This window comes from Labrus mixtus, chromosome 18, assembly GCF_963584025.1.
Source record: "Labrus mixtus chromosome 18, fLabMix1.1, whole genome shotgun sequence".
Classification (NCBI taxonomy): domain Eukaryota; kingdom Metazoa; phylum Chordata; class Actinopteri; order Labriformes; family Labridae; genus Labrus; species Labrus mixtus.
Genome location: NC_083629.1, coordinates 5835877 through 5860682, shown reverse-complemented (window position 1 = coordinate 5860682; position 24806 = coordinate 5835877). Strand labels below are relative to the sequence as shown.

Here is a 24806-nt window from a genome sequence, read left to right as displayed (position 1 = left end):
CACACGTGATACCACTCAGCCAATCAAAGGCTTTACTCAGACCAGGCATTACAAGTGAACAGAAACACCCGGAGGAGTCAGCAGACAGCAAATCTCAGAAACACAATGTGAGAAGCTAAGTGAGTCAGAGAGAAGTAGACATCATGTGCTGCTCTACAATTAGAAAAGAAGGCAGCATAGAAAGAGATTTTCATCAAGAATGGGCAGACTCTCACATGTTCATTTTCCCCACGGGCAAAGGATATTGGTTATATAAAGGCCTGCCTCCTTATACAAGCCCGCTTCATATAAAGGCCTGGTACCTCCTGCAGTGGGAGTAAATAAAGACCCTGGTCATAAGCAAAGTCCTGATTTTTTGTTCTAAAGAATATCCTGTCTAATTTTCCTGTGGTGTGAGGTGATGTAATAGGTGAATGGTTAGAAGATCCAATTGTATCCTAATTTGCCGAAAGGGGGCATATCGCCACTGTGGAGGAGTCGGACATACTTCTGTCACCGACTACTCAAAGCGCTTTTACACTGCATGTCACACCTACCACACACTGATGGTAGTGATCGCTATGCAGTATCATCCATCAGAAGTAACTAATCCCATTCATACACCGCCGCCAAAGCAGCGGGAGCAAATCGGCCTAATCGAGCTGCAGTTCGACTTCACTATGCATGTAAAAGAAGAAGGTAATTGAGGATTTGGCCCACCATGGGCCGTGAAATCATCGACAATGTTCCACATGTCTGTTTCAACAGACAAATAAGAGATCTCCAATTGCAATCCCCACACCAAACCCTACATTTTGTATGCCTGAATGCAGGACATGTTGTCTTTGCTAAACGATACATTTTGACCACTGGATGGGGTGATATGGCGCATTCATAACTTCTCAGAGCTCTAATAGAAGCTAAAATGTAAGTTGCAATCTTACTGTAGTCATAAATAAATCATATAGAGCATGTGCCTCCAACAGAACTCTGACAGGACGAATCACCATCAAGTCCTGTGAAGTTTGGCTCAAGAAATGACCGGCCAATCTGGATCTTCTTGACCAATCTGATGGCCTTAAAATCTTTATAGACGCCAGAGCAAATTCATCATGCGTTATTTGATAAACTGAATGAAAATTTAAAACGCTTCATCTCCAGAGTCGGCTGTGATGGTTTCCATTTTTATCACACATAAAATAAAAGAGAAACTGAAGAGTAGAAAGCAATTTGTGGCTCTTTTTTGATCTTTTTTTAGGTATATGCGTGACTGTGTCTTTGAGTCGGACTCCATTTTTATAAGATTCAAACAAGAAAACACGGTTGGTCCATTGAAGACCTAATGATAGCTGTTCCAGAGTGGGAGAGCTGCAGCATCCTGCAGTCTCTCCTGACAGGTCACAGAGCTGACACTCTCTATTTTTACTGACTGTCCACTCGCTCTGCACCTATTTTATAATTCATCCAGTGCTCCCTAATGCGTTCAGCGTGTCTTAGACGTGCATGGACAGCCCCCAGAATATTCAAGAAGGTAAGAAAATAATGAATATTCATGTCCTGAGGGGCTTTTTACGTCCTGACACTGAAGATGTGAGAACAGCTGGACACACACTCTCCGCAGAGTGGAAAAAAGGAAGATCCAGGAGGAGCATTAGTGGGGTTTTTATTGGCTTTCAAAGTCACACTTGTCATCCCTTTGCCAGAAAAGGTTTGCTTACATGCACTTATTTCACATCATATTAAGTTACGATAAAAAAAAATAAAAAATTATGTTAATTTCTGCACCAATGAGCTCTGCAAAACCATGATAGGAAGTCAAATAGTCACATTTAGCACCGGAACTAACTCCTTATGAATACTGTACTGCAGATATATTGAATATTCTAGGAAAACCAATTTACAATGTCAGAGTAACCTCACCCACTGAATCGATGTCAATTAACCTCAATCTTATGTTGTTGTTGCATATTTCACGTAAAGTAATGAGATACAAATGCGTTTAATGTTTCTTTAATCGTTTTGGTGTATTTGAATTGGAAAGTAACTTCGTACATTACTAGTTACCTGCAAATAGTAGTGGCGTTACAGTGACGAGTAACTTAGTAATGCGTTATTCCCAACACTGATAGCAACTGCCCTCTACAGGTTGAAACCCGGCTACTGCAATACTGCAATTTTCCATTGGCTGATCTGGTGGCAGCTTTCATCTCTAAACCCAATAAAAACTACATCAACCAAAGTGGTTGCCGTGAATTATAGTGTTTGCAAAGTTCATAAAGAGGGCTATTTGTTTAAAAACGTTAACGCCATAACATTTAGGGAGAGCGTGGGCGTAGCACAGAAAGCTCAGCTCAAAAGACCACTGCCGCGGTTACTTGTAATTGCTCGCCCTTCTAAAAACAGGGCAAGAAAGGACAGACAGAAGCAGAGAAGGCTGCGACCAGAAAGAGTTTATATAAGCAAGAGGACACAACAGAGCAAACATTCACAAAGCTTTTAAAAAGTAATGGCACAGCTGAGGGAGTGAAAGGGTCTGAAATCTGACGTCATGGGTGCTATCTTGTTGTTGCCTTGCCTCTTTACAGTTTTCATACTTAATCAGAACATACACAAAAGAGCAAAGAAGAACAGACTGGAGCCAATGTAGCCATTAAATAATGTTTGCGGACACCGTACCGTTCACCTGCTTACGATTTAGGGACATGCACCGATCGCAGGGAATAAACATCCCCACGAACTCGCACTCGCTCCTGATTATATCCTGCTGCGTTCTCACATCAACTCACTCTGACTTTCTGCAGAAAGAAATACTAGGAGGCTAGCAGGAGAAACTCCGGATGAACTCTGAGAGAAAAAAAAAGTTGCCTGTTTGCATTCACACATACAGCTCACCCCGAAACCTTTAGGAGCTTTTCAGGAGTTTCTGCAGGTGTTAAAGCACTACCAGTATCTGAGGTCTCACACTAGGCAATCTGTACCGTGCCTAAGCATGCTTTACCCCTAAAGTCAAGTTTGTTTGACTAGTGTGAGTGCTCCGATCTGTGCTCAAGCACAGTACACTTCCTTGGCCCTGGCACGCTTGGAAGACGTGTGCTTTGGCACGGTACAGTTCATGCACGAGCACAAGCACGGGTACACAACGAGGACATCCTTCTTTATGGAGATATCCCGGATTGTGGATGACAATCCGGGATTGACTCAACATGACTCACAATAAGCCACAAATTCAGTAAAGTAGCTGTCATGTTCTCTGTATGGATGTGGACTCGACTACAGTTCCTTTAATTTATTTTTATTTTCGGGTCTGTCTGTCTTTTAAACAGCACGCTTCATAATTACGTAAGTACACCATTCATGTGTTGTATTATGACGTTATGTACAAGAGGTAACCGTGCTCAGGCCCGGTTAGTCCTGGAGCAGTGTGAGTGCAGGTCAGCGGGGGAATGGGGAGGGGGGACAATCATGCTTAAGCACGTTACAGGACAACTGGGCCAAGTGTGAGTGCGCCCTGAAAGAGTATATGAGGTGCACAGTGATTGTTTCCAATGCTGCCAGATTTACAGTTTAAATGATTTTAACTGCAAGTCAGATAGAAAAACTGCTCTCCTATAACCCCTATAATATTTATATTTGGGATTACATCATATAAATGTTGCATGCCTGGATAGTTTACATGATTTTCTGGCACAAGATTTAACTGTATTTGCTGTGCTAAACAAATGATTTCCATTGCTGACCCTTTGACTGTAAAACAAACCAATAAACATCTGTACCAGCCTGTAAGCAGAGCGCACTTCTGTAGCAGGACGAACTGAAGGACCAGATTCTCTCACTCAGGCCAAGAACTGTGACTGAAACCAAACGACTCAATCAATAATTCTCGTGCTAAATTTCCAGACCAAAGTGTCTCCTCCCTCAGATGTAAGACTTCAAAGGGGGAGGACATGAGTTTTGCCCACTTGCCTGGATTTTAGTGTTAATTCTTAATTACTCATAGTTGTAATTAAGATTAAACACGAGGCCTTTCAAAGGGAGGCGAGCTGCAGTCATGACTCCAGCAGTGCAGAGGCAATTATGGGAAAGAAACAGATAGTTCAGTTCCAGGCTAGATGTAAAAGGATTTGTGTGACTGAAGGCTGAGTAGGTAGGACGTCTGCTGTGTGAGGGCTGGAACATATTGTTCATTCTTTAATAAAGTGAGTTTTCTCAGGCATCAGAAAAAATAAATGCTTTGCTCTTTTGTAACATGAATGCTGGATCTGTTACGGAGGGAACTGAATTTTCAATTTGTGCATATTAACAATGAGCTTAGCTGGGAGTTGAGTTATGTAAGGTAATAGTGCTTTAGAGATGGATAGATATAACCTATTCTTACTTTCAAGTTACCAAATGCAGCAGCTGAGTCAGCAGCCCTAGACTTCGATATCCGACCATGTAGGAACACTTCAGCTTCACCTTTGCTCTGTCTGGGTTTGGTTGACAAGTTAGCTAAAATATAAACAGCATTGAGTACAGGGGAACAGTTAGAGGGGGAGACAAAAATAAGATCATTTCCAAATTGCAAGATCCCCAAGCGGAAAAAAATTCACATACGTATTTTGTAACCACGAGTATTTTCTTTCTCCAGATCTCAATTTCTTGATCTCATATACCCCTGCTGACAATGCAGGATCTTCACCCAGGAGACAAGGGTTCAAGACCCAAGAGAAATCAAAAGTAATCACTCATGGTTCCAGCCCACCCCATGATGCATTTATTGACCTTAATCATGTCTGAGCAGAAATGAAAGACGCGACCTGGGATGAGAATGTGTTTGAGGTGTCTGAGTATTTGACAATACTCTCTTTTGTTTCTTTCAGGATCACAACAACAGCCGCCTGCATGATGGACCTGCGCAGATACCCGCTGGACGAGCAGAACTGCACCCTGGAAATAGAGAGCTGTGAGTGGTACTGAGTTTGTCTTTGTGTTTGTGAGTGAATTAGCGATAAAAGCCACATAGCAAAGTTTGTACAAATACTCTAAAAGGGTCTCACACCTTCAGATTGGTTCAGTATGTATGCACCAAGTGAAACAAGTAAATCACTGGTGCTTGTTTTGGATCTAACTGAAATCCTCCATCAAGGAGATCTCTAAAAAAAATATCCTGTGTTAATTTAATATTTTTTGGTGTGATAACATAGCCTTGACTCTGACTTTCCCACATTGTACAAAACCAAACATTTCAGGTCTTTTATCCCCAAAAGAGAAATAGGTTGGTTTTGCATCATCATCATAATAGACCTTGGTCCATTAATACGCTGAAATGTTGATGTTCATATTAAACTTTGCCATCTCCTGCTGACTGCTGTCGGTGAAACACTTGGACAGCTGTAGCCTCAGTTCTCAGACTTCTCAGCCATACCAGAGCTCATAAAAAACACATTTAACTTTAATCAGCTTTAAATGCAGCTCTTTTGAATCTCTCCACCTCTTGTTCTGGTCCACACACTGCCTCGGGTTATGTGCTTCCCTCCTAAAGACTCTTTGGTCACCGAGGTCAGGCTGCACTTTACGTCAGCTAATGCTAACTGGCATGTCTTGTTCAATCAGACCTGGCTGGAGTGGTTCACTTAAATAATGGATACTACCCACATGCATAGTTAAAGTTCTACACATAATAAATGCATAGAAACTCTCAGAGCTCAGTTTAAGGTGACTGTGTGACAGTCTACTAGTCATGGTCGGACATCTGGATAACACAGTTTTTATAATACACTAACAATTCTATTAGGTGAAAATGTCGACATTTTCTGAAGCCATTTAGGAAATTCTAACATCCTCATTTTGCATCTTGAGATTATTTTTGCAGAATCGTGCCAGCAGTGCCTACATGTACCAGGATGCATTGCACATGTGCAGCCGCTGCCTCGGCCTCTCTCAGCTGCTGCAGGCTATCTGAGACAGACCAGTAAATATCCTCGTCTACCGTCCCTCAGGGCAAATGTTCACGTTATGAGAAGATGCTGGTGCTGAACAGACATCAAATCTTTCTCATACTAATTTCTTTACTAAGAAAGAGAGAAATCGGGTCAGAAAATTGGACCATTCCAAATGCAAAGAAAATTAAATAATTGTCAGTAAGATGGCATCCCTGGCACTTTGGGATATATAGCATTAATATGCCTTTTTGATGGTCCAATTGTATGCGGAAAAAAGGAACAATTCAAGGTACATGTGTCCTATTTCTCGATTCAGAGTCTATAAACAATTTTAAACTAACCCAATATTGTCCTTAAGAGGCCACTGAGGGGTGAACTGGATCTAGTTTGACGCTTGTTAATGCAAGCCCCTGAAACATCTTGAATACTGTCATACCTGACTAAGTATCAGGATGACTATTGGTAGATACGTTTTCTATTGAATCAGCGTTTCTTTTAAGCGTATCAAGAAATTATTACTGGCTGTAATTAAAATATTTTTCAAGGTGAAAGTTCTTTCAAGTGGGAATCACAATACATTATTCCAGGCAGACCATTTTATATTTAATTTTTTCACTACTTATTGAGCTAATTTGAACATTGAAATAGTTGATGCATGCTTTTACCCTTACATTCAGATTTTTTATTTTTGTTTCTAGTACTATTCAGATATTAACTTATTTGGAACTCTAAAAGTCTAGTTTTAAGTATTGTACTTCGAAGAACTGTGCCGGATTCGGTGCAGCAGCAAACTGCGTTAAAATGGATATAACGGCTTAGTTGGTAGAGTCGGTCGTCTCCTAACCAGAAGGTCGAGGGTTCGATACTCAGCTCTTGCAGCTAAATGGCCGATGTGTCATTGGAAGGTCACTTAACCCCAAGTTGTTCCCGCCGCTTAGTCTGCGGTGTGTGAAAGTGTATGAATGGATTAGTTACTTCTGATGGTCACTTCACTCAGCAGCCTCTACCATCAGTGTGTGAATGTGTAGGTGTGACCTGCAGTGTAGAGAGCTTTGAGTAGTCAGAAGACTCTTGTTAAAGTTAAAATGTCAGACACTAATAAAGAGAGGGATATGACATGAACAGGGTTTAAATGATGCTAATGTTGCATTTTTTTCATGTTGCATTCATCAGTTAAGTATTAATACAATGAATAATTAATTATAGAATACGTTTATGCATATAAACTGCACCTTGATCTAATGATTTAGACTCTCGGCTTAAAGTAAACTGTCTTGTTTTAAAATTATCTGTAATATAAAATATATTAATTGGATAAGAAAAAGAAAAAAACAGAGGGCAAAACCGTAATGAAGCCCTTCCAGTAATGAGCAGCAGCTAATTCCCTGAAATCCTGCAGCTGCGTTCAGATAAGATGCAGAATCTGAGGCCAGAGACGAGCTGGCCTAATTAAATTGGTCTAATTACTGACAAGGGCAGCGGGGCCTGTTCCGCTCAGGTCCAGGCTTTAGACATAGCCCAGAGACCTGCCAGAAAAAGTTAAAGGAGGGCTTTATTGTTGTTCCAGTTGAGCCTGTGGGAAGCTGGAAGCAGCAGTTGAACAGAGAAATGAGAGGCCTACTTTCTGCCGTCTCTCACTGATGGTGTAACAAAGATTTCTTGTCTCTTTGGTTCCTCTTCTGGAACAAAGTGCGACATTTCCTTTGAAGAGTGGATGATGTTCCAGACTCTGGACTGGTTTTTTAATTCTGGGACTGCGACAAAGTTAAGGGAAGGAGTTTGGCATGCACATTGGATAACTGTCACTGTTAGCTGTAAAATCCTTTAGCCACATGTGTAACATTAGGATTTATTAGATTATGATTTCATTTTGTTTGTAGTCGGAAAGCCAATGAATTAATTTCAAGAGCAACTGTGAAAAGTTAACCAGATATTTTGGTAAGACCAGAGTGCCTTTACGTCATTCATCGTTCTGTACAGAGTGAAAACACCAAATTCAACCCAGCAGCTCTGAAAGCGCCCTGAATGGTCTGTTCCAGATGTTGATCCTGTTCATACACAGTTAATTTTTGCCCTGATGCCAGATGTTTTTGTCCTTGTGTTTCTGTGGAGATTTTAACATGTTGTCTTCCTCTGCCTCCTTCAGACGGCTACACCACTGATGACATCGAGTTCTACTGGCAGGGAGGGTCTACCGCTGGCTCGGTCACCGGGGTGGAGAACATAGAACTGCCTCAGTTCTCCATTATAGACTACCAGACCCTCTCCAAGAAAGCTGTATTTGCTACCGGTAACACAGTCATACCAGTATCCATTCTCACCGTTTGACCTGAACATTTTAAGTTAAGAAAAGAACACACAATAATGTACAAAGCACAGCGAATATTAAATTGATGCAATTAAAGTTTCATGGATGACACATATCAGATTCACCACTCTGCTGCTGACTCTCTCTGCGTACAGACATCCAGAATATGAGTGGTACTGGCAGTCTGTTTTTTGACCTCCCAGAGGAAAAAAAGTTTTAAACTGTCTGCTTGATGATTTCTTCGCTTTCAGCAAAGTTCACTTTCTGTGCAGCTGTGCAGCTCTTTCTAGTACCATGTGGAGTTTACAATCTTGCTTAGCAGCCAGTAGGGTAGTTGAGTTCTCAGCCTATATGGTAACATTAATAGTTGTAAAGTACAGACCCACAGACCGTTACAGGTTTGTATGAGAGTCACGCTGTTCACCTCCACTGATCACTTGAGTCTTTTCAATCAAACCAGCCCTCAACTTAAACTTCAGTTACCAGCCTTTTCTTTAAATGCAGGATTATGATCCAATGAGGGAGAAAAGCTCTTAAAAGTAGCACTGCAAGTTTGGTCTATGACGCTTTGTATCCCAGGAGACTTTGTTGTGCAGTGAAGCCTCCTCTTTGAAACGATTCGGGTCCAAAACAACATAAACCTCTTCTTGTTTTGGAGAGCGTCAGAGACAAACACAATATGATAGAAATGACAGTCAATCGCCAACCGTGCTGCAAAAGTTGAACTTTTTTCTGTACTGTGAGAGCTGCAACAATAACAGCTGACACCGAGGGCATTTTTGTTCTTAGGACGCTGAGCACTGAAAATGTTTAACTGCATTAGATTTGTTTGGAAAAAAGGTGTCGCCATGGCAAAGTAAGTTGTCAGCGGACACAAGGCCCTCACTGGTCCATGATGCCTCAATCTGTTTGATAGTTTTAAGTCACTGCATGACTCAGCTGTTTTGAATATTTACTCTGGATTCAACACAGTTTTAGTGGAACAAATACACAAGGTAAACATTATGTAACATTTATTATAGTTGTTGTGGACTTTGAACTGCTAAAATGAACTTTCAAAATCCTTTTTGAAAGGCTCTGAGGTGGCCCTGATTAAGTTTTTTTGACCTTCATGTTGGCATCTTTAGAGAACACAAACTCAGGTTATATCAACCAGTTACCCAGTGTTAATGTACCTCTAAAGACAGCTTCCTGTTTAAATTCAGTTTCTAAAAATAGCCTGCTTCTAGCTATGTCTCGTCAACTTGCATAATCCCATACTGTGTCTTTCACAGGTTCTTACCCTCGTCTGTCTCTGAGCTTTAAGCTGAAGAGGAACATCGGATATTTCATCCTGCAAACCTACATGCCCTCCACCCTGATCACCATCCTGTCCTGGGTCTCCTTCTGGATCAATTATGATGCCTCGGCTGCCAGAGTCGCCTTGGGTCAGTGACGTTTTCATTCTTTACAGATTGGAAATCGTGTCTTGTGGTATGGAATTTGGTCATGGTGTTTTATACCATGACTCTTTATGGCCATGATGTCTTTCTTTGGTCGGGGGGTTTGGTCCGACTTATAGACTAAAATATTACAAAACCTTTATGTGGATTGCAATGAGAGATATTTTACAGGAATTATTGTTACTGCTGAGTACAGCATGTTGTTGTAGTTATGATTTGCCACCATATTAGTGAAGAACGATCCTCGTCTACTTGTCTGCAGGTATAACCACGGTGCTGACCATGACCACCATCAATACCCACCTTAGGGAGACTCTACCCAAGATCCCCTATGTCAAGGCCATTGACATTTACCTGATGGGTTGCTTTGTCTTCGTCTTTCTGGCGTTGTTGGAGTACGCCTTCGTCAACTACATCTTTTTTGGGCGAGGTCCGCACCTGCAGAAGAAGGTGGCGGAGAAAGCTGCCAAGACCAACAACGAGAATAAGAGCCGACTGGAGAGCAACAAAGTGCAGGTGGGACAGAGCCTTTGTGAACACTTTGAAAACTTCGGCAGCTATTATAGCCTAAGTCTTACAGACTATCCTAACAGCACGCCAGCGTTATGTATCGCGTCGCGCATAATCGCACGCTGGCTGTCCACACTGCATTTAAATATATAATTATTTTCTCTGTGAATTTCAGTTCCCCTTTCAAACATTATAACATCTGGTGCTTTGTTTTTCAGAGCTGTTGACTCAAATCACAACTCATTGGCTCGTCAATAAATGGCTCGCGGTGAGCCAAAAAAATTATTTTCTCTGGTGTTGTTGACACAAGTCAAAGCACAACCTTTCAATCATGGATGAGGATACTATTTATGCATCGTTATGTCCCCTCTGTACAACCAGCTAACAAGCTCTGTTGAGGGAGAAAACTGAGTGTTAGTGACGTGTAGAGCCCCCTACTTCCTCTTTCTCTGCCCGTCTATGCAAGCGTCAGAGAGAAAAATGGAAACGGGGCTTTGGGGTTAAAACGGTGTGACTCGCTCGCTGCGTCGCTCGCTGCGTCGCTCGCTGCGTCGCTCGCTGCGTCGCTCGCTGCGTCGCTCGCTGCGTCGCTCGCTGGCAGTTACAACACTCCAATAGGAAGCAAAAGCTTCAGGCTGATTTTGTTGAGTCGCGTGCTGTCAGGACAGGCTGGTAGTTTAGACAAAAATGCTTCAAAGTTTTAGTCACATTTTAGGACCCTTTATAGTTTCAGTCTAGTTTAATCAAAGACAAAAACACATGTATTCCAGTTTCAGACAATAACAAGTCATTTAGTCATTGCTTTTAGTCAAAGTGTTTTCTCTCTTCTAACTTATTCAATCAGTCAATCACAGGTATCAAAACGCTGGCAGGTTGTATTGGCTGTTTTTCTCATCTTATAAACGCATAAAAAACCTTAAAACACAGGAAAAACAATATAATGGCAGCACACACACACACACACTTCTACCCTCTCCTGCTTTTAGGTTGACGGACAGATCGGACGCACAGTGGGAGAAATATCATGTATTTTTAATGTCCAACAGCCCACCACTAACATTTTCGTCCCATCTGGTCTCGTTAACGAAAACAAAACAGACCAGTCGTCATCAAAGATCTATTTTTAGCTGGTCAACATCTCATCTTCTTCACGGAAAAATGGTGTTTTACTTACATTTGCCGTCATGTTAAAGTAACACTGTTTGTGAAGTGTTCATGTATGTTTGGTTTATAAGATTTCAGAGCTAATATACGGCGAACAATTCTATCCTATCCTTCGTTCTGCATCTTATCCCATCTCGCCCTGTCCCATTTTTCAAGCCTGACGCAGTTTTGTTACATGGCTGTTTCATAATGAGTCTGGATTTCCCCGAGATTTCTGCCTCTTAAAAGGATGTTTTTTCTTGCCACTGTAACTTTGCTAAAAGTTAGTGCTGGGCTCATGATGGCTTAATGTTGGGTCTTTATATAACAAAGAGTAAGGTCTTTTGTGAAGTGTCTCGAGATAACATTTGTTATGAATTGCCGCTTTACAAATACAGATTGATTGATTGAGAGTGAGGCTGCTATACGCAGGGAGCACGCCTGAGCGGTTGGGGGTTCGGTGCCTTGCTCAAGGGCAACTCAGCAGTACTCAGGAAGTGACCTGGCACCTGCAGCTACCAGACCAACTTCCACATTATGGTCTGCATTGGGACTTAAACCAGAGTGCCCTCCGTTTCCCAACCCCAGTCCCTACAGACTGAGCTACTGCCGGCCCAAAAATGTCCTCTAAGTTAATGATTATTCCAAAATTGAAAATTACAACCCATCCCTTATCCTCCCTAAAGGTTATTGACAGAGTGTCAAGATACTTGGAGATTTAGCCTATACAAATATTTACTGTAGGGCTATCACCATATACATTTTAACACCTAGAAATGTCCTATACACCTATAAAGTCCTACGAAAGTCCTGGACTCCAAACCAGAACAAGCTCTTCTTTTTGTCTGTGATTGAAAGTTGTATGTGCTGGAAACCAACACACTCTTTAAAACGATGTTGAGTGGACTTTGTGGAATAATCCTACTCTACAGATGATATAAAATAGTGAAGAAGAAGGTGCTAAAACATGGCTTATACACCCACAAGATTACTATGAAACAGAAGGGATGTCTGTCTGGCAATACATCTGCATGTAGTAGTCCTCTCCCTGGCTCTCGGGTTGCTAAGCCTAAGAATAAATCATTTCCCTGGGAGATGGGAGGAGTGATAGCCAGAGCCCAGAGGCCTGTGATTTGCAATGCTACCGGCTGGCCTGAGCTACAATCCGGGCAGAGCGCCTAATCAACCCCTGGGCTTAGTAGGACGCAGCAAAGAAAAGCTGTGAAAAGTAAAGTTAGCAACAAACCTCCCCAACAATGATGTATAACTTTAGAGAAGATTTACGCCACTGCTGCAGGAGGCTGGATCTGTGTCAGATGACCTAGATAACCTCTCATTAACACACAGCAGGGTAAGGGCTGACAGTAATTCAAGAGGCAAGGGGCCACAGGGAAAGCTAACGACTTGGCATCAAACGCTGATTATGATTTTGCTGAAAAAGATGTGAAGGCATGGCCATTTAGAGGACCAAAATATTCTGTTTCCCCAAGGATATCGCCCATGCCCCAACTGAAACATATCCACATAACCCTGCTGCTCAACCAACTTTGAAAAACATCACTGTTCACTTTTATTTATTTCAATTAATGCAGCCTTCATATAACCAGGTAAACCTTGTTGGGATAAAAAATCTAATTCCAAAGGCATTTCATTTTAGTCTAGAGGAGTCTTAATCTGACTTTTAGGATGTTGTGGGACTAAGAAAACACATTATGCTTCTTTCAAAGCTTAGTAAGGGAAAGTGTTTTAAGAAGATGTGCTGATGTTTTACCTAAATGGATAGTGGGTCTTTATTACCCGGTTGTTGGTACACAAGCTTAAACTTTTATGTCTATTTAAAGAAACTTAAAAAAACAATTGAATAATGTGTGATAACCTCCTTCCTCAGGTTGATGCTCATGGTAACATCCTACTGACCAACCTAACCAGTGACATGAGCGGAGCAGAAATGATGGGCGCTCTCAACGACCCCCGGGCCACCATGTTCTCCTACGACAGCGCCAGCATACAGTATCGCAAGCCCATGACCAGTCGAGACCTGTACGGACGACCGGCCATCGACCGGCCGATGGGCCACAAGAAGGGCCGGTTGCGAAGGAGGGCCTCGCAGCTAAAAGTCAAGATCCCGGACCTCACGGATGTCAACGCCATAGACAAGTGGTCCCGTGTCGTCTTTCCTATCGCTTTCACCTTCTTCAACCTCGTCTACTGGCTTTACTACGTCCACTAGAGAGGGGAAAGAAAGCCTGTATGGCAGCACTGCTGCTCATTGTGGGTTTTAAAGCTACCTAGGTCTTGTACAGGGATGACTATAGAGGAGCATTCACTCCATTTGTATAAATCCGGTTTTGGAATGAGTAGAACTGGATATCTTTTCAATGTAAATACAATTGAATATATATAATATATATATAATACATACAGAGGTATAATTTATTAAAAATCACTTTTGCTGTACTTATCCACACAGAATAGATATAGATAAAATATTATAAGGATTTTAAGACACAGTAAAGGTTCACAGCTATGTCCAAACTTGCCAAACAGACTTTGGTGACTCCAACATAACCGGCAATGATCTTTGATATGGTCTGTTTCTTTATCTTTACCTTCTGTTATCTCACTTTTTGCATGTGAATGAAAACACACATTTTATTTGCTTATAGGTAATACAAAAAAGAAAAGAAAATGAAGCCCAGTACAGAACAAGAAGATAACTAATAATAATAAAACATTTTTTTACAAGATCTTGAGATTAGAGCTCATTCAGCCAATAAGCAAAAGCCGTACGGTTCAGTTCCATCGTAATGAAGAAGTCCTTCTTTGCTTTAAGCGTCGGTATGTATCATTGTGCTGAAATCCTTTTGCACTGTTATACAAACTCAGTTTTCTTTCTTTTCCTTCAAAAAGAAAAGAGAAGCTTTGCATGGCTCCCTGGGCCCCTCTGTATTATATTCATTATACGGTATGCTTTTAAACAGTCATTGCATTTAAGGTCAGAACAGGGCCAGTGTTAATCGGAACTCCACTCAAGTAGTCAAATTTGTACCTGTGGTATTTCACAACATCTGTGACAATGTACACTGTTAATTAAAAAATGATTTAAAATAAATCAGGTAAAGAATGACCAATGATGTCACCACATGTTCAGACTCACATCCACAAATTTAAGCCCTGATAAAACACGCTGCTGGGGTTGAAACTCCGGGTGTAACAGGCTACTATAATGAACAGTTTTGTCCAGAACTTGAAATTATTCTTCCCCTTGCACAGAGCTTTATCTCACCTTTATTTGTTATATAGCCAGGGGCGTGTCCAGGCTTGTCTGACTAGGGGGGCCCAACTGGGGCACAGACTTATGCAGGGGTGGCCTTAAGGACTAACGCCACTAATCTAATCTACTTTTATGTAACCCAAGAGTCGTAACATATTGGCCTACTTCTTTATGGACTTAAAAACAAAAATGTTCAAAGTCACAATTTAAACTGATCAAAATCCTGATTTCAAACTCCTACACTTTGTCCAACTTAAATAGATAAATTGATTGGCAATGTTTCAGTACTGAAAAATATTGCTTGTTAGTTCATTACAATACAGTGTTATGCACCTGTCTTATAAAATTGATATGCAGCATCTTTATTTACAATTTATAGAGCATAAAATATGCTACATGTAAATGTCAAGAAAACAAAAAAAAGCAATAATCGTAGTGTTAACAAACAAGGCAAATAGCCAATGATAGTTTAGGATTTTTTTTGGTGGCACCTAGGGTGGCCAATCAGATTTCGGGGGGGGGGGGGGGGGGGGGCAATGCCACCCCTGGCTCACCCTTCTAGACACGTCCCTGGGCACAGCTAAAGAATTAGAACAAGGATGTTGTCACTCTTCCTTTTCCGTGGATTTCCTTGGTAATCAGGGGCTGAGGGCCAGTTGTAGAACCTAAGTTGAAATTTAGAGTTCAAACTAGTCTCAAGGATGCAAAAAAACCAGCAACATTGATATGCATAGCACAACCAGTCCTCTGTCAAAAGGAATTTTGAGATTACGTGGATTCCTGGGTAAAACATTTGAGTTGTTAGATGGTGACCACAACAACACTCTGTTAGTCTATTCTACATTATCACACAAGTTCCCACATATTGAATGCCTAGAACAGTTAACCTGATATTTCTTGCAGACAGAGCCCAATTGTTGCATGATTACTTGGGATATAGAAGTAGAGATAATAACTTTTATGTCAGAAAAGTCGGAACATTAATTGTGCAAAACCAGATATGAGTTAAACTTTTGAAACTTGTCCTTTAAAGGTCATGTATTATGCAAAATACACTTCACAATGTTTCTCTAACATTAATATGTGTCTCTAGTCTGTCTACAAACCCCCCAATTATGAGAAAAGTCTATCCTCTCCATCTTTTGCCTGCTCCACTGTTCAGAAAATGTGTGCTCAAACAGGCCGTTTGGAGATTTTCCCTTTGTGACATCACAAAGGGCAGTAACCCCTCCCCCAGGTGGGTGACACTCCCACAGCTAGGTGTTTGTTCTGCCCTCTGAGTCTGCCTTCTCACCATAAACAATAGGGCATAGAGCGAGAAAGCCACCCAAGTCCTTCCAGACAGGGGGCATGGTCAGACACAGCTCATTTACATATTTAAAGGTACAGACACAGAAACAGCCTGTTCTGAGCAGGGCTGAAATAGAGGGGTTTATAGGCATGATCAAATACAGGATCAGAGTGGACTTAGAACAACAAACTTCACAGACATGTTTTGGGGAGCTCTGAGAGTTATTTTAACTAGTTTAAAAGGAGGATAATATGTGACCTTTAAAAACTGTCTTCACAAATGTCCCCGTTTTATATGAAGTAATTTATCTGACAGGAAATGTCGCCAAAACTACAAGACAGGGAAAATAAAAAGACATAAAGGGAAACTACAGATTTCTCAAAGATTCCCCCCTTTTGGACAAACCTATACAAACAACTTGATGGATAAAGTGAACTGCTTGTCTTATCAGGGCTTAAAAACTAAACAGGAAAACAATAGGCTTCTACAGGACATAGAAAAGTAGCATTGTCCTCTCTCCTCATGGCTGAATATTGTGCCTTTACCAAGATTCTCAATATTTTCACAGGGTTAAACTTAACTTCTATCTAGCGAGTAGAATTGAACAACAGGTCATCTTGTACTTTTTTTAGGATTAAGGAGAACCAGAGACAGACGTGGACTCTTAAAGATCTTTTCTGAGGCTCTACAGTACAGTACCATTATCTAAGCGTAGATTGTAGTAAGACATTCCAGCATTATGATGACAATCTTTCGAAAATTCAATGCTGAAAAATAATCTCCTGCAAGGTCTCCGTGATGTAAGTGATGCTGTTTCTGGAGCAGAGAGCGGAAGCAGCGGACAAAACAACAAAAACAAGTCGGCTTTCTTCACAACAAAGGACCCGGAGCAGATGGACACATGAATTCTGTGGACGGGTGAGCTAATGGAAGCCCTGAAAACCCAGTTTGCCCAGCGGCTGTAAAGGGGGGGAGGACGTGTGCTGGACTCGTATTGTGTAAAATTACTGTACAATTTTTTCTCTCATGCTCTATATGTGCTCTCAAGTGGAATGGGGTGTGGGTGTGTTTGCATGTGTGTGTCTTTCTGCTTGCTTACAGGCCAACATAAGACACTGTGCAGGACTGGTTGTATGAATGTGTGTGAGAGTGTGAGTGTGTGTGTGAGAGAGAGAGAGAGAGAGAGAGAGTGTGTGTGTGTGTGTGGGAGAGAGAGAGAGAGAGAGAGAGAGAGAGTATGTGTGTGTGGGAGAGAGAGAGGGAGCGAGAGAGAGAGTGTGTGTGTGGGAGAGAGAGAGGGAGCGAGAGAGAGTGTGTGTATGGGAGAGAGAGAGTGTGTGTGTGTGTGTGTGGGAGAGAGAGAGAGTGTGTGTGTGTGTGTGTGGGAAAGAGAGAGAGTGTGTGTGGGAGCCTATGGATGTGTGTGAAAGGGAGGAAACACAAAATATAAATTCTTTGTGTCAACTTATAGAGACGTCAAAGAATTTAGAGTTTAAATAAAATTGCTGACAGCTCTACCGACAACACTAACGAGTCTCTCTTTTCTGATTTATCAGTGGAAAATGTGTTTGTATGTTATTGTTTTATGAAACACTGAAAAACTGATAAACACGCTGAGAATTGGGTCGAGTTGCAGGCCGGGTGATACAGATATGATATAGAGATAGGATCAAATATGGGATTTGTTAGAACAGGCTAAATTTAGATTTGAATCAGTCTGATAGTGCTAATGGTATCTGCTATTAAGGGGACTTTAATCATTTATAAATCATTAAAAAGGCCTAATTAAGGTTGTTTCAGTGCACGATATGGCCAAGGAGCTGCCAATTCTTTAAGTCTGTCTAAAGCCAAACATTAAAATGTATTGATGAATTCAATTAATGCAAAGATCTTGTATTTGTTGACAGTATTGGGTCAACATTTACTCCACTGCATAGTAAGGTTTTCAACATTTACTCCACTGCATAGTAAGGTTTTCAACATTTACTCCACTGCATAGTAAGGTTTTCAACATTTACTCCACTGCATAGTAAGGTTTGTCTCAACCCGGCTAGGCCCTGACTCCAAATGTCTCACTACACCATTTGCACGGTGATTGGGTGGCACATCCTCTGTAGCGTGGGGATTTCAACAATGTGTGTTAACAGCAAACAATATTACTACCTACCTCTGATAAAGTCCAGACCCATTTCAAAACTGAAGTTGAGGATGATTGAAAACTTGACTGTTTGTTTCAGTGCAGTGTCGGTAAAGTGAGGACATCAAACTGCAGACACTAAAAACATCCTAGAGTTATTTTTCACTGCATGGGGGAGGGGGGCTGTTTCTGTCTAACGGTACAGCTCCACTGGTTCTGACGACGGATATCGTCTCAACGCTTTTCTATTCATTTTCTATGGAGAGTCGTGCAATGCATTATGGGATCTTTGCGGCGCGTTTGGACTATAGGTTAGACAACATGTTCTAAGGAATTGACTGAGCCCAGGGACCACAGATGCAGCTTCATAAACTTTATTCACACTGCCCTTTCAAGGCTTGATATTTAGGTCCCTGTGATGTTTCGCCTTTAATATGACTGTTGCAGAAGTGTAATGGGGGACAAGTGATCCCTCCTCTGTGCTGCCTTTGAAGGTAGAAATTGGGGATCGGCAGAGCCAAAAAAAAAAAAATCCACTGACTGAATATGGTGCATTTCCTTTAAGCAATAAGGTTTACTAGGTCTCATGTATGAGAGAAGAAAGATGCACCAAGCTTTCCAAAAACTTGACCAACAACAGCTTTGATTCAGGCCGGCACTGACTCATCATGTTTCATTTCCCGCTGAACACTGCAGACCTGAAGGGCCGTTGTCTTTGCAGAGACTGAAGGTCAGCAGAGAAACTGTGCCGGCTGGAAGAGAAGCCATTAGTCCAGTTAGCATGTGTGCAGCTGACAGCAGCAGTGCTCATTCTCATGATTAATGTGAAGCTCTGGAGTGAAGACTGATGCCATTAGCACATTAAGCTCCACCGTGTCTGTCGGCAGTTGTGCTTGTTCTCATTATTAATCATACAGCCGGCTGTCTAATCGACAGGAAGGCTTCAGCCCGGACACAGACGTCACACCTGGACTCACCCAGAGTGCACTGTGACCTTTCTGATTCTTAAACTCTTACATTCACTTATTTTGCACCTCTATCTATTTTTATGGCTGCCTTTGCCTCCAAAACCTCCAAAAGTGGCTGTATGATGGGCAACGCCTCTCCGCCCTCACCTATGGACATCAGACCCCCCCTGCAATGGGCGCTGATGTCATGTGACGGCCAGAGTCTGTCTCCGTAGAGATGGTGAAGCCATGGTATTTAGGTCCCAGCCCTTCTTCTAGGAGAAAAGATCCCTCAGATGGGTTCAGTCGACATCAGCACAGATCGTTGTGTCGGTTTGAAACAGATAACGACAGGTATGGAAAGTTCAGTGACTCGTGTTAGTTTTTGTTACTTTTCCCCCCGTCACCACTCCTCCTCTAGAGCTGTCAGTCATGGTGTTAAAATCCTTTTTACAGCATCAGATAACTAATTTAAACTAAAGTTCTCAGAAAAAAGAACACATGGACTTCAAACACCATGAAAAGAACAAAACATGTTTGAGAAGAAAATGATTTGACCTGTATTTGGATTTAACAGTTTGACCCTTGTCCCATCTGTTAACATGGAGAGTCTTGTGTGAGTTAGTTGAGCCATCATGACTGTAGTTTGTAGTACGATTATGGTTTCTCGAAGAGTCCATGGGGTTAATGTATATTGTTTATTGAAGGAAACATGCGATGACATTAACGTCAACCTTTGTAGGCGGGTATTAACAATCTGCCGGGATTTTACTCTGAAGATCACCATCCTGGAGCCTGAGAGCTTTTATTTTGAAAATAAGAAGCTCACAAAGCTACAGGGGGCACGGCTTTATGGCACCAGGTGAGAGGGCATGAGACGAGAGGGGTCCAGGTTGGATGTGTGAAACTAGCAGGTAAAGGGTGCAGGTGGCCTAGTAGTTAAGTCACACCCAATGTACGGAGGCTTTAGTCCTCCAAGAGAGCAGCCTGGGCTCGAGACCGGCCTGTTGCTACTTTCCTGTATGTCACTACCCACCCTACTCTATCCACTGTCTTATCTAATAAAGGAACCCCCCCCCCGCCTCGAAAAAAGGTTATATTCAGGAAAATTTGGGCAGGGGTGATGATGTTTAAAGGATGCGACCGGTCAGTTACCAAAATGTTGTGTTTTTGCCACTCATTCATTGATACACTGAAAACATCTGATTACATGAAGCTTTAATATAATGAAACTGTCATCATAGCGTCGGATTCTATTGCTTCTTACATCATGTCCTGCACCCTGAGCCCCCACCCCCGACACACACACACTTCCATACGACAGGGATGGTCTCCAGCTGTGTGAACAGGAAAGTCAGGGGCCGTCAAGTAATTACAACAGAATCTAACAGCAAATACTCTTTATTTTTTGACATATTCATGATACAAGACCACATCACAAAAAGATAAAAGTGTTCAGTCGCTCGAGTTGAACTCAAGTTTAAGGACAGAGACTCATCAACACTCCTGCAAACAGTCATTTTAAATCTGCCATGTGAATCACAGGAGAGCGTGTCTCTAACTTTCTGGTCTTTTACTTCTTGTGAACGACGGCTTTAAATGGGATCAGTGGTCCACAAATCTGTCCATCATTTCAGCTGCAGCACCGCCTGAAAGACACATCAACATTTCATAATCAGCATCTCCTCTGACTGGCTAATTATTTTGCAGATTGTTTAAAGTCTAAAGGCCTGTGTCATTATTCCAGTACTGAATCACTCAGAGATTACATTTCAAATACATCATTTATAATACATTTTAAGGATTCTTTTCAATTTTAAGACATTTTTTCCCAATACACATATTTAATTGACACATTTCCCTTTCATTTCAGACTTTTTTTAAACCAATAATTTCCTTAAAATGTCAAAAATAAAGTCACATAAAATTCTAAACTCTGCCAATGGTGATCTCCTGTTTCTGAATGTTTGCACAATAATGATGAGATTTATGAAGATACTCTGTAAGTTGACTGTATGTGACACGTGTTATGTTTGAATTGAATTAGGACAGTGCACATTTATCAACACATCTGCAAACAGCATCCATGTAAACCTGTCAGAATTAGCACAAGAGGTCCTAAAGCTGGTACTTATAAAAGACATGAAACTAATGTAGAACTACAAGAAGCCTCAAAGCTCAGTCTACAGAACATCACACAAAATGGACACATGGTCACATAATGAAAAACAGTCCCACATACTGTACATGTCCTGAAGTTCTGCCCCCAAGTGGCAGAAAAAAAGACTTGTTTCAGATTTAAAGGGACACGATAGAGTTTTTCTAGAGTTTTCTTTTAGTCAATAAATCAAAGTAAAGCTCAAAGCAGACGACATGTTTGTCTCTCTCTGAAGACAGAGATGTCTGTGTGTACGTAAATGTGACGTTTGATTTCTTTAAAGCAGGAACACAGACAGAATGAAAATGACTGAAATGCATCCTGACAGTCAGGATGTTTGACTTGAAGCTAATAGGATCACACGTTCTGAATGGCTTCATCAGACTCCTCACACTGGAACAATGACGCCACCTAGTGTCTGTTCTCCATCAGTGATGAAAATAAAGATGACAGAGCTTCATCTACTTTAGTTTTTAGCTTCTCTGCCACCTTATCAATAATTTCAGTAACATTTCCACCATCTTACCATTTATTATAGACCCTTATCACATATTAAATAAATAAATAAGGATTTTGAGTTTTATCTATTGACCCTGATGAAGGCCACAAGCCGAAATGTGACAGTCTAATAAACTGCATTGTTTTTATTTAACCAGGAGAGCTCCAAGAGGGCAACTAAAACGAATTTTGCCCCGTGTAGCATCATCAAAGTTTGTCTTGAGTTAAACATTGAAATGTAAGGAGTGTTGCATTACTCGTTATTTCTGTCTGTGCTTCATATCCCACATTAACATTAAACGCAGCCTCACCTTATTAGCAGCCTCTAGTGAACTGATGAGAGTGTTCAACTCGTCTCTGTTCATCTCCATGGTGACGGAGCGCAGGCCGGTGCTCTCTCTCACATCCAGACTGAGGCTGAGCAGAGGAGTGTGCAGAGACGAGATCTTATCGCTGGACAGAGCTAACTGCGGAGGGACATAAAGACGGGTGGAGGTAACACAACGAGTTCACTTAGACACAGCGGGAACACACAGTACACACAGGACTGACTCACTCTGACACCGTGATGTCTTCCTCAGGCTGCAGTCGCAGTGTCGCCAAAAATGATCCAAAAACTTTGCCAACCAAATGATGAAGGCAGGTTTTTGACCAAGAGATGACAAGATCATTTAAAGCATGTTTCCATCAATGAACATGTAAGAGAAATCAAACAAAACTACATTCAGTCAGGAACACACTGACTCGGCATGAATGCTAAATGGAGATTCAGTTTTGCTAGATGTGGAAGGCTCTGATCAAAGGGTGCTCCCTGGGTTAGCTGAGCAGAATGCCACAGGTTTCCAGTGAGCGCAGTGCTAAACCCCACCACAAGGGGGAACCAAAGGCTTGACTCAGAAAGGAGGCAGCTGAGGGTGCTGGAGGCAGAGCTTTGCCAGCAGATGAAGAATGTACAGCAACTGATGTAGCAGAGATCAGTGAGACGGAGGTTGTGTTGAAATGGACCGCCTTGATGTGAGAATGAGCTGTGATTGGTGCGTGTGATTGAACTTTGAAATAGATTTATCCAATCCAATGATGACGTCTACCTCAGAAACACTTTGGAGCAAACAGTGAAAAACTAAAACTTCACATCACCTTAAGCTGCCAGTCAAAGTCCTTCAGAGTAGCAGAGGAGATGGAGTTGGTTCTGTCCAGCAGCGCACGCCGGATCTCCTCCCGTCGGGCTCTCAGCACACTGAGAACGGCGTCTGCGTGGCTGCTGCTGCTCATACCTGACAGCCCGCCCATCACCTGTACACAGAGAGCGAGAAGAGAGACACTCACTGCAGCTGACCTTCACAACCAGATGAATTTAGAAGTAAGTCATTCCTTCCCATGGACAAAGGTTTTTCAAAATGTCTTTCCTTTTAGGTATCATGACAACCCTAGCACAGACTGATCCGTGATATATGAAGTTATTGTAGAGATGCACGTGTCAACAACCAGATGTGTTGTCGATGTCTCACCTCGTCATCCGAGCTGTTGTTCCCCACAGCCACTCGAAAGAAGGCCGTGAGGGAGTTGAGGAGGTCCAGCCACTCCTCCAGGCTCCAGGTGGCGCCGTAGTCTTTCCGGCATGGAGGCTCCCGACCGCAGAGTCCATCCACCACCTTGTGACACAGCTACACAGAGGACGATATTTTGAGGAATTGAGAATTGGTAGGAATTGTTTTTTTAAGATATATCGATATATTTTCAAGTAAGACAATATTCCTTATATCGATATAGTTTGTTGTGTTAAAATAAAGTTCTAGGTTTCATCCATAGAGCCACCAGTTTCCTATTTCTCCTCTCACTGGCTACTGCGGTCAAGTGAGCCGTCTTTTGAAAAAACCCCGGTCAGGCCAGCCGCCGCTTCAAAAATGATGCGTGTCTAGACCGGGGCTCTACGGTACAGAGAAAAAGAATGAATGCGGCCATATATTTCAGCAAAAGATACCATCAATAATAACGGCTGACAGAATAAAAACACAATGTAAGGACAAGAAACTTTCAATAGATTATTGGTCCTCATGTCCCTCACTTTGGCCCTGAGAATTTCCAGCAGATTTTACTGTATTGTTGTTGAGATAATTAAAGGTAAAGTCTACTCAAATTGCAATAAGATGCTTTGATATTTGAGTCATATTTGATTTTTTTTTAAAACTTTCAATGGATTCTTATTCCTCATGTCCCTGGCTGTGGCCCTGAGAATTTTCAGCAAATTTTATTGATAATTTTTGAGATAATTAAAGGTAAAGTCTGTTCAAATTGCAATAAGACGCTTTGATATTTGAGTCATATTTTTTATTTTTTTTTTTAATTATTATTATTATTTTTTTTTTAATCTGTGACAGGTGACAAGAAACTTTCAATGGATTCTTATTCCTCATGTCCCTGGCTGTGGTCCTGATAATTTTCAGCAGATTTTACTGTATAGTTTTTGAGATAATTAAATTCTGCTCAAATGACATTAAGACCCTCTGATTTCGCCCTAGTAGTAGCAACAGATGTTGAAGGAGAGTGTCCTAAACAATTTATCTTTGTTTAATTTCTCATTAAAGACATACCCGAAAGGTATTTTAAACATCATAATAAATAAAAGAATACAAAGAGAGGCTCTCGTTAGGACATTTTCTGTCTTCAATATCAGCTGTAACTGAGAACCACAGACGCATTAGACTGAATGTCACCAGTTAACACGGTCACTATTTAAACCAGAACACCTGTAGCCTAGTTTACGTACAGTAGCGTGGCTGAATTTTAAAACACATTTCGAAAACTAAGATTTGATACCCCCACACGGTCAGTAAAACAATGACAAAACAAAGGACGGTAAAAAAAAAAAATAGCATTTGATAAAAAGGGTAAACTTTTGAATGAATGGCTGTCCGTATGGGAACTATCTGTTAAATCTTTAATAGTTTACGTTAATCATTTTCATATTCGACAAACTGTCACCACATCGTTTAAAAAAAAACGAATTGACTCGCATTGTTTCAAAATGTTACCCTCTGTACTTACTGCAAGACAATCTGCTGCAGCTAACCTGCTCAACGAATCCACCATGTTTTCTTTTTACTTCCGCCTGATGATCAGCTGACGTCGGTCACGTGGTGGACTAAGCTGCGTTCATATGATCTGGAAAAAATGTCTTCGTCGTATCAAATGACTTCT

General features: G+C 41.5%; 2 protein-coding genes and 1 long non-coding RNA gene across 3 annotated transcripts in view; 2 read left to right on the top strand and 1 right to left on the bottom strand.

The window, feature by feature from the left end:
* Nucleotides 1-17398, top strand: part of LOC132993089 (uncharacterized) — a 117688-nt gene extending 100290 nt beyond the window's left edge. Inside the window, exon 2 of the long non-coding RNA XR_009676425.1 lies at nt 15046-17398. This is a non-coding gene — a long non-coding RNA (uncharacterized LOC132993089). The remainder of the gene's footprint in view (nt 1-15045) is intronic.
* The window catches only part of gabrb1 (gamma-aminobutyric acid type A receptor subunit beta1), a 52553-nt gene extending 35155 nt beyond the window's left edge, over nt 1-17398 (top strand). Inside the window, exons 5-9 of the mRNA XM_061062737.1 lie at nt 4839-4921; nt 8047-8190; nt 9483-9635; nt 9913-10166; nt 13192-17398. Coding sequence (XP_060918720.1) covers nt 4839-4921; nt 8047-8190; nt 9483-9635; nt 9913-10166; nt 13192-13533 — 976 coding nt within the window. The 3' untranslated portion in view covers nt 13534-17398. The remainder of the gene's footprint in view (nt 1-4838; nt 4922-8046; nt 8191-9482; nt 9636-9912; nt 10167-13191) is intronic.
* A 2939-nt stretch (nt 17399-20337) lies between these two features.
* On the bottom strand, nt 20338-24776 carry commd8 (COMM domain containing 8). Its single transcript, XM_061062740.1, has 5 exons — nt 24654-24776; nt 23117-23272; nt 22746-22901; nt 21920-22075; nt 20338-20601 (listed from the first exon to the last, which is right to left on the bottom strand). The coding sequence occupies exons 1-5, from the start codon at nt 24696-24698 to the stop codon at nt 20581-20583; spliced, it is 534 nt and encodes a 177-aa protein (XP_060918723.1). The 5' UTR covers nt 24699-24776; the 3' UTR covers nt 20338-20580.
* Between the last annotated feature and the right edge of the window lie 30 nt (nt 24777-24806).

Excerpts from the sequence above, each read along its gene's own strand:
- commd8 (XM_061062740.1), bottom strand. The coding sequence starts at position 24,698 with ATGGTGGATTCGTTGAGCAGGTTAGCTGCAGCAGATTGTCTTGCA. Across the intron at positions 22,902-23,116 it reads ACAACAGCTCGGATGACGAG|GTGATGGGCGGGCTGTCAGG; the intron begins GTGAGACATCGA and ends CTCTGTGTACAG. Across the intron at positions 20,602-21,919 it reads CACTAGAGGCTGCTAATAAG|GCGGTGCTGCAGCTGAAATG; the intron begins GTGAGGCTGCGT and ends TGTGTCTTTCAG.